General features: G+C 39.3%; 1 protein-coding gene across 1 annotated transcript; it reads right to left on the reverse strand.

The window, feature by feature from the left end:
- Window positions 1-970: 970 nt before the first annotated feature.
- LOC135483280 (protein yippee-like 2) lies at window positions 971-14,905 on the reverse strand. The gene is made up of 5 exons (XM_064764009.1): window positions 14,698-14,905; window positions 9,833-10,088; window positions 8,704-8,747; window positions 8,213-8,321; window positions 971-7,736 (listed from the first exon to the last, which is right to left on the reverse strand). The coding sequence occupies exons 2-5, from the start codon at window positions 9,935-9,937 to the stop codon at window positions 7,647-7,649; spliced, it is 348 nt and encodes a 115-aa protein (XP_064620079.1). The 5' UTR covers window positions 9,938-10,088; window positions 14,698-14,905; the 3' UTR covers window positions 971-7,646.
- Between the last annotated feature and the right edge of the window lie 1,196 nt (window positions 14,906-16,101).

Consider the following 16,101-nt stretch of genomic DNA (forward strand, 5'->3'; position numbering starts at 1 on the left):
TTTTCATTTCACCTGCAGCAGACGATAGACGCGCATGCGTACATATCTGATTGTGTTCTGCCTCATCAACTTGTCACTTAGTACTTATAGCGCAATTAGGAGTTTCCAGCGCGAATGTGCCCCTTTCGCGACAAAGACACGTGGACTCAGATTCGGCATGGAGTACTGTGGACCCCACATATACCACAGCCCCAGTCCATGTGACAAGTTTTATTTAACCGCATGATGCTGCCATCTATCATTGCGTGACAAACTGGGTAAGATGTCTTGGCCTGCTTTGTGGTCAATTTAGTGGCAAATATCCCTGTAGGCATGTACAAAAGATGATGTGTCTTCTAAAAACAAACTAAACGGTTGTGAATCCAGCATGTAGGCCTTCCATCCCCAGATCAGCCAACTCCTAAAGGTGGACATAATGATTGGACCAGTGGGCTTATGCTGATGAAAATCAATCAGTCCCAACCTGTTGCGACATAAACCAGGGCTACTGCCTTAGGTTGAGCTATCATTTCACCATGCTTTTGAAGACAGGTACAACCTGCTTGGCCCGTCTCTTGTCCTCACTCAAGGCGAATCAGGTCTCTTGTCTTCCTGGATGAGATAATACTGGTATTCCACTTGCGGACTACATCAGCTTTATGATATTACTTTGATGTTGGTGGTCGGCCTATAGCTCAGAGTGTAGGAATGAGAAGTATCCTATATTGACAGAGACACATACAAAACGTCACCTTAAAAAGCAGAGACTAACACGGCAGATCATTGGGTGGCTGAGACATCAGCTATGGCTGGTTGTGACATGGGCTTGGCTGTGATGGAGTCTCGCAATCGACGAATATCGGTGGGACCGATCTATACCATCTGGAATGATAGTGTCACTGCCTCCACTTGGTTTTTATCAATAGCCACACACTTGACCAATCCTTGCATAATTTGGTTATAATTTCATATGAACAAAGTTCAAACACCATTTCATACGTCAAATGCATTTATTTATTGTTTTAGTGTAAAAATAAATACAAAAGCAATTTTTACAATATACAATTACGTCAAAGGAAAGAGTCTTAGTTTCCTCCTTATTCTGTTTACCCGAGATTCACAAAGCCAAGAGAATGGCATCTCTTCAAAGAGATACACATAATTCAAGTTTGCATCACATCATGTCTAACAGTGTTCAAAATGGAAAAATCACCATTCAAATTCCAATTAGTTCGCCAACTGCTGGTCTGAATACACTCAAGTTGGATCCTGTGTATCGATTGGTCAATTCTCAGTCATTAAATGACTAGGCAGGAAACTAAAGCTCGCAATTCGAAATTGTGATTCTTCTCACAAAACACTGCATAATTACGGGTAGGTAAAAATTAGTTGCTTTTTAATTCACAAAATATGTACGATATAAAAAATTTGAATCACAGATTTTTAATCATTTTGCAATAAAAATATCAATGTTTAATTTGAATGCTCAGCAAAATTGCCTCATAGAAATTTGTTCAAACATGATTTTTTTTCTCAATTTGGCCAACTGATATTGGGACTAGTATTATATACTCTTTACCTCTCGGTTCAGTGGATCTCAGATTTAACAAACAACACATCTTCAGATTCACAATCCCCTAACCATTCATCAACTGACCAAAGCTGAAAGTCGTAAAGATTCTATTTTAATACAAGCCAAAATAAACTTCATCTGAACTCTTCAACATGACCAGAAAGCATTCAAGTTACTCATATGTTAGACTGGTCAAAAGGATCCCAGTCATGCTCTTTAAAATTTTAAATAAACTATTTGAAACTAACCTGAATTTCAAAATGCATTACTTAACCCCCAAGCATTTGAAAATGGTCAGTCACTGAATGGTTAACCAACAAAGCGGAGTTGCACCTTATACATGTAACTAACAGAAAAGCCAAACCAGCTAAAAATGCAAACCCGTTGGAACGTATTTTCAGGGAGGTCATTTTCATTATTGGTAACAGCTTTGAGAAAATTTACATTTGCATAGAAGCTGTGTGGATGAAGTCATCACAAAGGAAGCTGTCATTTTCGACAGTGAATTTATGTAACTGACGCACGTGGCACACTGTGAGCAGTATCGGCAGGGTAAAGGCCATGGATTGACCTCCAAAACATCATCACACAGCCTCTATACCACATCTTTCATTATTATGATAATCAACTAGGTGCAACCCGGCAAACTCTTTCAAACAAACTCTAACTTTCATACAATTTGTAACTGGCCACTGCCCAAATAGGAAAAGAAACAAGGTGGAAGCTAGTACATACATGATATCTACAATGATGTACATATATGGTGCATGTTCAGAGTGTGGGTGAATGCAACCTAGTACACAGGGATCATTTATCACCAAAAACTACAAGAAAGGAATGAATGATCCCTCTGCACAGGGTTTAGTGATTTTTTATCAAATTTCAAACAGCTAACAACAATTTCAAACATTCATCACACGATACATCTAAATTAGGTATGGCTGTAATATTGTATTTATTACCCAATACCGATAGCTTTCTCGATGAAAGAGGTTAACTTTGGCCCAGAGTACATATCAATCCCATGTGAACATACGAAATTATATTTGGTGGTCAGGCAAACTTCAATTGAAACTTGTCAGTTGTTAGAGAAACTGTATTTCAAACACCAACAGATGTGGTTTTCAAATGAGATGGCTGAAACTTTCTGTATTGGCCAGTTCTTGTCTTACTCAACCAATCTAACTATAAAGTTGGTTGAAAGAATAGGAAGCAAGATCACTCTATCAGTCAAGTGGTATTGTGATTTTGCCCCGAACAGATCATTCAAACAGGAAACAAGGAGGCCAAACCATCAGAGGCAATCTACTAACGTCAGTACATATCATTCCTCCATCCTCTGGTTCTTCATCATTCAATTCCACTTCCTGTTAGAAAGAATGATATGTTTCCAAAAAAAGGCAGAATTACCTTGATAGAAATTCAATGACTTTCAAAATGAACCCTCTTTACTCAAAGATTAATAAAATTATTCACAGATAAATCAAATACTGATATGTACTATAAATCAGATAAGACAATTTTTTAAAAATAAATCAATATTTTGACACAAGGCCATGACAGAGTGAAGCCCTGTGAAGCAAAGTTTCATGACCAATGATATACATGTTTTATTTCAAGAAGAAACTATTAAAAGGAAGTGTAAGAGTTAACGGGGTCCGCAACTTTTACTCAGCTCAAATCTGTATTTCCCCAAAAACCTAAAAGATATAAGAAATCAATATTTGTAAATGCAATTTTTTCGACACATCATTTTAGTGGAAATATCACCCCAGGGATAAAGAAACTTAGGATAGAGCGGGAAATCATCCCATAATATTCACACCAACAGCACCAACAATTCTAACCTTGTAAAATGATTACACAACTCCAGCACACACAGAATATACAAGTTAATTTCTATATGAAATCAGCACTACAGAAACTAGACTCAATATACACAATATGTACACACAAATGATAAACAAATAAAAACCACAACCCTTTTGGGACAGAAGCCATCCGTCGTCATACACGGTATACATCCCATTTACGATAGTTTTTTATTGTGAAAATTTCAGAAAATGTCCATGCACTTTTCTTATTTTAGGAAATTCTCGAGTTCACATCCCATCTGGGTTCTGTAAAGAGTGAATGCCATCTCAGTCAAATTAAGAGTGCTATCATACAGTGTGTCCCAAAATATCATCCCATTAGGATGAACAGTTTGTGGGTTCAGGTGATGACACCAGAAGAATATAAGCACAAGTTGTTGGCCTTTGTTCCTTACATGTCAGTTGCTCTAACCATGTGGTCTACCTGGACATGGAAAGACTAGGGACAGAAACCTACGCACTCAACTTCATTTTGAGTCTAAATATACACATATTTGACTCTAAATACAGACAAGACAACACTCTGGGTCACACTGTATGATGCTACTCACATTTTGTCAGAAATAACACAAAAATCTATGTATGTACAGACTGGCCAACAACTTGATAGTTGTCACAAAAATCGAATGGCCCCAAATCAAATGAAGTACTAGTACCATCCCAGTTAAAACAAACGTGAACAGAACTCTGGCCAAATACATGAAGAAGAAATGTGCAATCATTAAAAAACAATGTGTTTTTAAAGTGCCAGGTCAAATCAGCAATTTTAAAGTAACATATGCCATAGTTCAAAACAAACATTGGCAAAGAGTGAAGTTCACCCAGTAAAAATTTATCCCCCCCCCCTCCCCGACACATTTCTTCCGGAATTAGTAGACAAATTGTTTTGAAAAACACACGGATAGTTTCAGTCAATGATTGCATTCATGTTGCGCTGGTTCCTGATCTTATCGCAAGGAGGGAAGCTATCATGATGTGATACATGGCTGTTAATAAAGCAAGTTCCTGAACTGCTAAAGCTAGCCTCAAAAGCGGATTCTGATTGTTCTGTCATGACTGATATCCAGGAAGAATCTCTTCTTCAGATAAGGCATGGCCATTTTACAAGGATAAGTAAGTTTGAAGACGCAGCCTCAAAAACATTACAACTTAAGCAGAGTTGCAACAATTATTGAAATATTTTGCGATAAATCCACGAACCAGTGTTTATGAACATGTGACAATGAAGTGATGATTACGAAGCAAGATGCTTCTGAAAGACTAATGGACACTACATCCTACCTCACCTAACTGAACACAAGCTCATTGATATAGCATTCCCATACATGCAAGTTCACTCAATATTGGTTCAGCACAAATGGGATGGTTTTGACATTGCCTAAAATTTGCAGTGCCAATAAGATATTGAAATCAAATTAGTACTCACGGTTTCCCACTTTCACCACAGTTTCCCACAGAAGTGGAAACTAAGTTTTACAGTACTGACCTTTAAAACCATCCAATTTGCACATATTTCATGTATATACTTGATATCATCTTAGATCATACGCACATAACTACAATATGCACAATCTAAAATATCAATATGAATCTAATTACACACAAGTTCATGATGATATTGACAGCTGACATGCCACTGAGAACAGGGCCCCAGACACTACCTTGAAAACTGCAGCACTATTCTACCCCTCTGAAGGTCCTGTGTATGGAAATAAGCATAAAAAGCAAGTTCAAGCCACCAGGCCTATATTTGTGACCATAACAATCCAAATCATCTCAAAATGTTCATCCACCATAAAAACTAGACAGTTACATTTATTTTGATTTACCCTTCTTCAGTTTTTCAAGGTTTTTTACAGGGCATTTTCAGTCTGGACATTACATGCGAGGGTTTTCTGCTTCACACAGAGGCCACAGATTTCATAACAAATTTGCACCAATTTGACGCTGAATGTATCACATAAATTTAAGACTTCAAGTACAGCAAAACACCTGAAGTTTACAGACAATAATAAAAACGATGAAGTTACGAACGGAACTATTCATTACGTATGAAAATTCATCTATAACGAAAAATCTGACTAGAATATTATTTCAACATAACTAAACGACAACCCAAGTCATACACAAAAATCCATTTTGATATGCCATGGTTTACACTTTTCAAATCAGGGATTAATGATTTCCACAACACAGGATGACGATAGAAAATAATTACAATTTTCAACAGTAATTTTACACCAGTACCAGTTATTTTTTTGAAATTACAACAAATCAAGCTTGAACAAAGATCGTTTTTAAACCACAGATATTCACTGAACAGATGACAAGAAACTACTCCACAAATCGACAAAATCGAAATTCCTTATCGGTAGCTGCCATTGTACCATGACAATAACTGAGATATTCAAAATATGGAACAGCACTTTTCTTGATGGTTTGTCATCATAAAAAGAAACAAAGATTAGCAAGTTTTCTAGCAGCTAGTTCCCCTCACTCCACATAATTAAAGCTTCAAAATTGACCTGCAGGGTCTTTCTAATTTGACACAGATTGTGTGGCCCTGTACCTCTACAAAGCCACCTACATGTCTATCTGTGGACAATACGAGATATGTGATTCATATGAATACAAATGTAGACAATGAACAGTTTGCTTGATACCCTAGGACTGAAGGAGTCTGCACATTTATCCAATTAGCATCGAAGTTACCCGTGTATGTGACCCGAATCCTCGAAATGCTCTGAAGAGGTCAATTTACTTATTTTTACAGCTCAATGATAAAGCCTTTGTCATGGCAAATATCAGTTCAGCACAAATTTTGGAAGAAATCTTTGATATAAGTTTACTTTATCAACCTAAGAAATATATTGGCAAATAAATTCAATCATCGAAAGTGCACAGTGCCCATTTTGTTTTTAGAACACAATACAGTAGGTAAATCAGACCAACATGTCACTATCTTCATATATCACGATCTATCTGCAGAGAGTTTCTGCAACTGCTCTAGGTCGTGGCCTTCAGATGCACAAATCCAGGCATATATGCACCTAAATTGTTCCATAGCTTTGATGTAATCATGTTTTGCAAATCTCATGTCAGTTTTCACTAAAGATGGGGGGGGGGGGCTTTGCAAATAAAACAGCCAGCAAAATGTTCAACGTCAGTTTAGAGTGAATGTCAAACAGGCATGTGTATCATGTACAAAATGTAGCTGTAATTTTGCAAAACTATTGATCATTTTTCTCAGTTCTAAACCAGGATATCAATGAATAATGTACATATCTGAATGTAATGAATGATTCAGTATGTTTCACACTTTGAACATGGGAATAGGAAGGACTGCGTACAACTCTACACTACATTTAACCCCTTTTTAGTGACTAAGGTCAGATTTTGTCCTCTGTACTTATCCTGTGCGGTAACTGGAAGAGTTTTACAACCCAGACTCAAAATAGCAATCAACCCATTTCGATGTCAATCGTTGAACCAGAAATTCAAACTTTCTGTCAAACTGCCTCAAACTGACATTGATTGTAGCAAAATTTGAAAACTCTACATCATGGCAGTAATCTGTTGTGAATTGGAACACACGGAAGGAAATGTTCAAGAAAAGATTTTCCACTGAAAATATACCACTGACTGGTGGCCATCTTAGTTCGTAAAAAAGCTAGAAGTGCTTAAGGAATCCAAGCACGCCATGATCACAATGATTCCTTGTCTTGTCGTTTGCTGTAAACGTTCTAAGAATAACAATGAAGTGCCCTAGAAAAGCTGGCGGCCATTTCATATCAGAATGCGACAGCTGTTGTCTTGGGCCAGCGATCTCAATGTTTGTTGTCTGGTGACCTTGACTTTTTCGTGCTGTTAACATGACCTAAACCTTATCGTGCTGCTAACATATCTATGTGTACATTGGAAGCATTGTACCATATCTCATAAACGCCTATAGCGAATTTCAGTGCCTTCTATAACCCAATATCGTCATCCATCCGTTATGAAAATAAAGAGATCATCATCCAACACCTCTACTGAAGCTGTAGCTGATGCAATGTGCCATAGTCCATGGATAGATCCAGCATGTGTAACACAGAAGATCCTTGACGCCAAACTCCGAGTCCATGAAGCACGGTAGGTCTATGATGTGTGCGGGGCTAGTGAGACATGTTTGCCCTGTGATGATATCAGATTCAGAGTCCTTTTCCTCCTGGCGTGATGTCTCAGTCCCATCCATTGTCCTTGATCATGTGGGCAAGTTCTATGATATATTTTCCTTCTTTATATTTCTGACTTGATTCAAATGCATGCTCCTGCAAAAGAGAACAGATCTTGTATGCATGCACTAGAGCACCAGAGCAGCAAAGAAAGTTTAAAGCTTTTATCACTACCCTAGTGTGTTACCTAATTCTGACATATTGTTCACAGTGTGATGAATGTAAGCCATGCACTGTATCAGTTATTTTGCAAAGTTAACTTAAACAATCCTTAATTCAAGTTTTGAAATTTGCGGTTTCCATAGAAACCATGTCAATCTTGTATGGCTTCCACCTTGGCCAATTCACCACTCACTGGAATATGGCATGGTAGAAGGACAAAACAACTGACATTTCGACTCTGTCAGGTTACACAAAAGAAATTCAATAACCTAGCTGTCAAGAGTTATAATGAGCCATGGTCACATTCGCATTTTAGCAAGACTGCATTAAGTGCTGGTTATGTATTATATGCCAGCTCCAACAATACATAGTCAATTTGCAGAGTTTCAGTCAATAAGTCTTTCACTTACATATTTCCATCCTAACGTGGTTTTGCAACATTCACAGTAAATATCGGCAACTGCGTGTAGACCAGTGAGTAACACTCGCTCTTCAGCAGGACCGCACCCGACATTCACACTGAAAATAAAAGCCGATGGTTTAATTCTACAATATGGAGGAGAATACAGAACTGCTTTATACAGCAGAAAAGGTAGATTTGACAACCTCATAGTAAGAGAGCATTCTCAATTAACTAATAGCACACAGATAAAAGTTACCAGGGCTCTATCCGCATCACCTCATCATTGTGGCCAATTTCTCTCTGAAATATCGCTTGCATTGATTTGAAAATGAGTGCCTAAGGGCTCAAGCGACATCATTGCTCTCATCTTGGGATAACTGAGCTCACACATTTCTTCAACAGATCAGTACGCAGCCAATTATTCACAGAAAAACTTGAAATGGAACTATTTTGATGATCAGAACACACTGATTAGCATCCAGTCTTCTGGTTACTTACACTGAGTTAAACAAGTAAGCCCGTCCTTGACTTCCTTGAAAAGACTGAAAAAACAACATTAGAAGAATTAGATGAAAACATAATTTCCAATTACAAATTCAATTTACTATTGATTGCTATCATAAGATGGAGAAGGTTTGCAGCATGAAGCCGATGAATGGCTCAACTGCCAGGTTGATTTTTATTTCTGTCATTTCCCTAAAAATGTTGAAACTGCAAGACTTGGATATGGTTTTCTCATCTTATCTTTCATCTAATCGAAAGCATAACAATGACAAATGGATATGAAACCATTTTTAAGGCTGGCCTATGCTTGTTAACTCAGCTAGTACAATTTTACAACCTGACCCAACAAATCATTGTATATTTCATCAGAAAATTTACAATTCTATCAATAGAAACACAATGGGCGAATGGGGAATAGGCTTTAAAAAAAACTTATACATGCATAGTTGTGTTCAATATACTGTTATGCATTTAGAGAGGCCAGAAGTGGGAGGCCATCTGTGCCCAAAGAAAATGTGACACACAGGGGAACTCAAGTTGTGAAAATTTCAAAAGTTCATGGTGAAAATATCTATGATGCCTTTCCATTGTCATGGGAAAATGAGGCAGAACTATAAGTAGAGACACTTCCTTGAATTGCATGATTTTCTGAGTATTGCATACAGAAACTAATCAAGTAAAAGGTCAGAACAGAATAACCCACTAATTTATTGGCTTTAAGGACACAATATCATTTTATCAGGCAGTATGCAATTGACATATTTGCCTCGAGCCATCACTGCAGTAACTAAGATATAAATAATGAAACAACTTCAACAATGTAATGTTTCTATACAGTTTCTACATGTAATTCTCATAATGATGTTTTAGATTACGATTACTGAGAGCCAAGTTGGCATGGCAACAAGGAAACCATGACATAACAATTATGTTGATGAAGGCTTTGGAAACATGATTCAAGTCCTTGTGATTGAAACATAAAGGAAGTGAAAAAGTGGCGATTGAAAAAAACAAAACCTCTGCAGTCAAGAAGATGAATTTCCGATTTGACCCTTGACAATGCCATGTGTCCGCACTTCACAACAATCAGGCTCCAGACAGGACGAACCGACAGAATAGGTACCTTTGAGATCAGTTCATCATGGTTTGCCAGATGGGCACGACAATGTACGCAGCTATAGGTGCGGTGACATTTGTTGGGCAGGTACGCCTGGAATGTTTTCACCATTGTCGCTAGTGGTATCGTCTGACATCAAAACTCGTAAGTTTATCACCAGTTTCAGAAGCAGGACAAACAGGCGGGGAAGGTCTTCTCTGAGTCACCTAGTTCCTCAACTTAGATCAGAAGTCTGCAGCTCACAGAATCGTCTGGACAAGCTCTGGAAAGACAAAAATATGAGAGGACATTTTAAGTAATCAGACGGCATCTACATGAACTTTTTCAGAAAGTTCTTCCTGGTTTATTGGATATTTAGACAAGAAATCCCTCAGCTGGAATCCCCAATACACACATCCTATCACAGCTTGTAAGTGAGTGAGCAGCAGCAGAACTTGTTAATTGGAAAACTGAAAGGAAATCACAGACAGAAAACCCAAATTGCACTAAAATTGCCATTTTAAACTGCATTTGAATGGACCTGAAGAGATACATTGATAGGAAATTGAATATCTGCAGACATGACAACATTGAGACATTATAGAAAAGAGCCAAATCGATAAGCCCTTGGATGGAGAACTACTAGTTTAGTATTTGCTGTCTTAAAAAACTGTACAAGTGAATGATCCATTACTATAGTTGTGAGACATCAACACCTATTGTGAGAGTCATGGGGGGGGGGAAGCTAGCAGGTGTACGAACACAATGCAATCACCATGGTAGCATTTGCTAATGTATTTGCTGATGCATTTGCCAATTTAGTATTCCACCCCCCAAAAAATCAGGAAAACTTTTTTTTTTCCTATACAGCTTTGGAACTCCCAGACCGTGTCTGGTCTCTTGTATTATCTGATTTTTATCTTGGCACACCATGTTAAATTGATTGAACTAGCTGTCAACACAATTACAGGCTGCCTGTGTAATGTCACATTGTGGCTACATGATAGAAAAGTAGTAGGTTTGTACCAACAGGAGTGATCCAAGGTCCATACCTGCACAAAAAGTCCAAACCCCACCTTGATGGCAATATTGGAGCCATGTGTGTAAAGATGGCACTGGAGTGGAGGGGTTAATGCTGATCTACTGGATGACTAATAATGTAACTCAGTCAGAGAGAGCTGGTTATGGAACTGGCTCTCCTAAGATAAGGTCAGATATAGGGAGGTCATCGTTAACAACGCTTTTGATATAGACATCTGATTACCAATACCTTGCTTCACTTTAAGCCTGACCTCCTGTTACAGTTCAAGAAAAGGATACAAATGTTTCATCTATACCGCTTGAATTTCTATTCCATTTTAGTCTTATATTGATGAAAAAACTATTAGGCTAATTGGAGACATTCATTGGATTTGAAAGAGTTACTCATTGTCAATTAGGGGTACCAATAGTACACAGATTTAAAGTGGAATTGGGCCGAGGGTTCAAGTGTACCAACAATTATTTCGCTCTTGTATTAGCTCTGTCCTTTATTGGTACACAAATTATCAAATACTTTATGAGTGTGGCTGCTTTGCAATCAATAAAGTCAATAACGTTATGGTGTGGAGTTGCAACATGTAGACGCCTTGTATTGTACAGGAGACTCGGCCTGGCCAGTATAGTCTGGTTTCCTTGTCCAAGACTGGCGATGCTGAGGTCTCGCAATACCCATTCCATCCTGGTAGGCAAAGGGTCAAAAGGGCTATGCAAAGGAGGGGCTAACCCAAAGGAGGAGGGACATGTGGATGACCCTCCGGTATGCAAAACTTAAGATGTTATCAACAATGTATGACTCTGCCACTTCCACCAGCATTCTTTCCAAAGTATTCCAATTGGATCTAGAGTATTTTTGGATCATTTGACCACCAGGTACATTGTAATAACACAGAATGCGCTCTGAATCTAGTAGTAGCTGTCAGAATACTTCAGAAACGAAAAATTTAAGTTTATTGGAAACCACCTGAGGAGGCTGCAGTTTGACTTGCACACCTTTGAAAACAAGATTCCCAGGGTAGCGAGGAATCATTCTGATCCCACTGACTACAAGTAAACAACAACACACATTTGAGGCATTAGGAGCAATGAAATCTCAGTTCCAAGGTAACTAACAGCAGGTAAATATAGAAATAGAAACTTTAAAGAAAGATGCATTGTTTCTATACCATGCTACAACAATGATGGAGAGATAATGAGAGTAGTTTGAACATTGTCTCGAATGAACGAACTACAAATGTACATGGGGCAGTAAAAACTCGGAAGTCAAACCGGATACTAATATCATTATCATCAGACATCATTCCCAACGGGATGGGTTGAATGTGTTTTACATGTATTTGCCTTGACCATCAGGTATAGCATAAATCATAGTTTATGATAGTACAGCTAAAACCTTACAGTAACATGTTTTACTGGCTTGATTTCCTGATTTTATCTCAGATCTCGTATCCACATGCTCCTCACATTGCATTCTACACATTAGGGTTGACCATGGTCACCATTTTGCTCAAATTCCTTGAAACTGAAGTGAAAGCCCATTTTAGAAACCCGGGAGGTGGTTCTCTGGCAAACAGGCCAGACCCCCTCCCCCAACCCACCCACGAAACTGGCATACACCTCGTTTTGACAGAGTTCTAATTCCTTTAGCCAAAATGGTGGTTCCTACAGTAAAGCCAAGAAGTTTCCCTAGAGCGCAATCTTGTTTACGAAAAAGATTGTAAAATACAAAGTTTTTACTGGCCAACAGCCAGAATCACATCCCATCATATCCTGACCAACTCTGAGTCTGATCAGTTATCCTGCAGTGATCACAAACAGTTGGCTATCATGTGATTTATGGATTATGAAAACAACCATAAAGGTCAGTTCTGTAATACAAACAATTAGGTCAGCTTTGTTATTGTTGTTGTGTGTTCAGGGATTAGGAAATGTTGACATGGCCAGTCACAGGGTCAATCTGAGGCCAGGGCAGCCCCCCACTCCAGACACATAGGCCACTGCCAGGTCAGGTTGACTGGCCTACTATTACAGACAGTGTCTTTTAAAATTTGAATCCCAAGGGCTCTCACAAGGGTAGTATCAGCACCCATAGGGAAACGCTAAAATACAGGAAAACAGGACCTATTCCAACCAATATGGGGGGGGGGGGGGCTACTTGCAGTGCACATTTTTTTAAAAAATTTGTTTCTCCTCACCGTCGCACTTCTAGGCAGGTGTATCTGGCTGTGGAAATGCACAAGTTACTGCATTGTGTACCACAGAGAGTATACCAGTTGAGACATGTCTCCATGCATAAATTCCCCAGTAGAGAGATTATCTGGCAATGCAGCTGCAGCTAGCTGTGCGAGATGTGATTTAACTACTTATGGGCACAGTGGCAAGGCTGGTATGGCAGTGAGATCCAGGAAATAGAAGGCGAAAAATGAACTAATGCCAATGGAATTCTCTATTCATGACCATACCAACCATGCTGAAAGCAGATGACAGCATCAGAAAGATGGATCCAGGGACCTGTGTCACTGACCTACATGTAAACACTAATACATTCCCTGTAATTTTCAACAGCCCAATGCCCTACATTGGAATCTTTATATCCCAAAACTGAAGTGGTTGGTCCACCGAACAACACTGTTACACTCATAGGACCTCATGTGCACTGGCCACATCGTAAAGACTGTATTAAATAAAATAAAACCTTGCATGTCAAGATGCCCAACATGTAAAACATACAATGTACTGTCAATGAAAATCTCAGTGGCCTAAAAATGACTACAATCTAAAAATCCTAACTGAGGCAGGTTTCGTTTTGTAAGGTCAGCAAGAAAGGAGAATAGAAAGAGAGCCAGCTTTGGTATACTGGTTCGAAGCCCAAAGCAATTTAGGATTGAGTGTCTTGCTCAAGGACCCAAAGATCTATAGGAGTATAAAACAGCTGTGATTCTTCAAACACTAGAGGGTCCCAACACCTGATCGTGTAACGCAGATTACGTGATTATAAGCCTGGCGCTCCAAGTCCAACCACTATGCCAATGACCTTCCAAACTAGAAGATGAGACTCTGGTCTATGAATCAACGCCGAGATATGATGATCAAGTAAACAGCTCATATCTGAATGACGGACATTGATTTTTAGCTGGAAATCAATGAAGGAGGATAAGGCCAGGGGTGATCCATTTGATTTTACCTGCCGGCAACAAGTCTCCGCTTATGACGCATACATTATTAAACAATTGAACGATAAGACTTCACAGACCTGTAGCAGTTCCTATTTGTTCGATGATCAATGTGATTTATTTTGAAGGTAATGACACTTCATGACATAATGTCATAAACAAATTACAAGAAGATCTACTCCAAAAGTAAAGATCTGAGAATATGCACGGGATGCCAGGCCAGGAGTGACAACTTAGATGAAGAATTTTTTCAACCAGAATTTGCAAGTCAGTCAAATATTTTACTCGTTGTAGACTAGGGGCAAGCGAAGGCCCACATGGTTCAAATAGTAATACCAGTATAAGTATCAGGACCCACATGACTCTTTCATGGCCTGCACTATGCTGCTGGATGGCATGCCATAAACACTGATAAAAGGATAAAAGCAAAAGTGACATTTCATGATTTCCTTTGTTGTTTGTCACACTCACAGCTGATAAGTGATGTTGATGCAATGATCACAATAATATTACACTGTCAATGGTACGGCACGTGTTAGGTATCACACTACACATACTAATTAAGACGAAATCGGACAATAACAAAGCACAACAAAAAACCAATGAAGCAAACTGCTTAGGCATAATGAGGCCTTTGTTATGGCGGATTCCAGACCAAAACAACAAAAATGGCTGACCTACCATTGCACGTTGCAAATGAAGTGTTGCTGAAAAACCTTGATTGCTCTTCGATGCAGTCACCAATATCAGCGTAGTCACGTCGATGCAATCGAGAAAGGTCTCAAGAATAGTTCGTACCAGAAATAAAGCAGATTTCAGCACAGGGAGGCAACAAATTGCGATCGAAATGGAGACGAAATGAACCAGATTCGTCCGTGTTGACATTCATTTCTTGTTTACCTTTTCCCGTACCCGGAAGACTGCATACGTCATTTAGTCACGTGTTGTCCGCACGTGGCCTCCATCGAGTCGAAAGAAAGCGCGGGAGTATTAAATATAAACTATTGCATTCCGACTTCCCGGCCGGCCGTCCTCCTTTCAGGAGTGAAGGATGGATATACGCACAACGACGATGGAATGGCATGTATGAATAGTAGATTGGCATTGGCAGATTGGTTCCCGTTCCAGATCGTGGAGGAAGGAATAGATTGGCTCCTTATCTCAGCTTGAATGATGCATGACCGACCGTATCTTGCAAGCTTGACTCGCAAGGTTCCGAGATTGCAAAGTTTCTATAATAATTGGCATAACGGTTAGATTGGACTTATTCATATTGGGATCAAGGAAGTTTAAATAGTACCTCCCATATGTTGGGATGGAGCATAAAAGCCCGGATCGTGCAGTGATCTTGGTCTGGGAGTGACTTGGCAATTCACTGCCATTTCCCCCCAAAAGTTCATTAGCCACGTTTTAAGGAGACTCCCTGGGCAGCCCATTGCGATCGCGTCGTCCTAATTCGTCCTTATCGTGAGGAACGAAGCCAATCCTCTGCGACCGGACAAAAATAAAGGCATCATTAGAGCCAAAAACGTGGCAGTGAATCCTTCAGTCAGGATGGGAGTATCCTCAGATCATATGCCCCCTATATGGGCAGCGGCAATCCCTTACGAAAATGATGATGCAGGGACATGCAGGGACATGTACATTTAATAATAAATTAAATGTACACAATGGTACGAACCTACCTGTAAAATAAAAACTCGCCGCCGGTACGTCCTCCAAGCTGATATATCCGTACGACACTCATCTTCTCTGGTGCTGCCATCTGAGCTAAGAAAATGTAACTAGGCAAGTACTAAAAATTAAAAATATCGCCCGTTTTTAGGGCGGGGGACGATTTACAGCTGGAACCCCTGAACCAGCTCCCTCAGATCCGTCATTCATCAAGTCAAACAAGCATGAACCTGGTTTAATCTGTGGTTTATCTTATTAATACTACCTAACGAGACCCTTATATACTGTGCAAATTCTCTCGGCATTACATCCATGGTGTTAACCCCACTTACGTAGCAGGTGCGTTGCAGGTCAATTGTCTATGCTGCCACCCCTTAGTGAGGACAATAACTAGTAGTCCCGGCATGAAAT

This window comes from Lineus longissimus, chromosome 2, assembly GCF_910592395.1.
Source record: "Lineus longissimus chromosome 2, tnLinLong1.2, whole genome shotgun sequence".
Lineage (NCBI taxonomy): Eukaryota > Metazoa > Nemertea > Pilidiophora > Heteronemertea > Lineidae > Lineus > Lineus longissimus.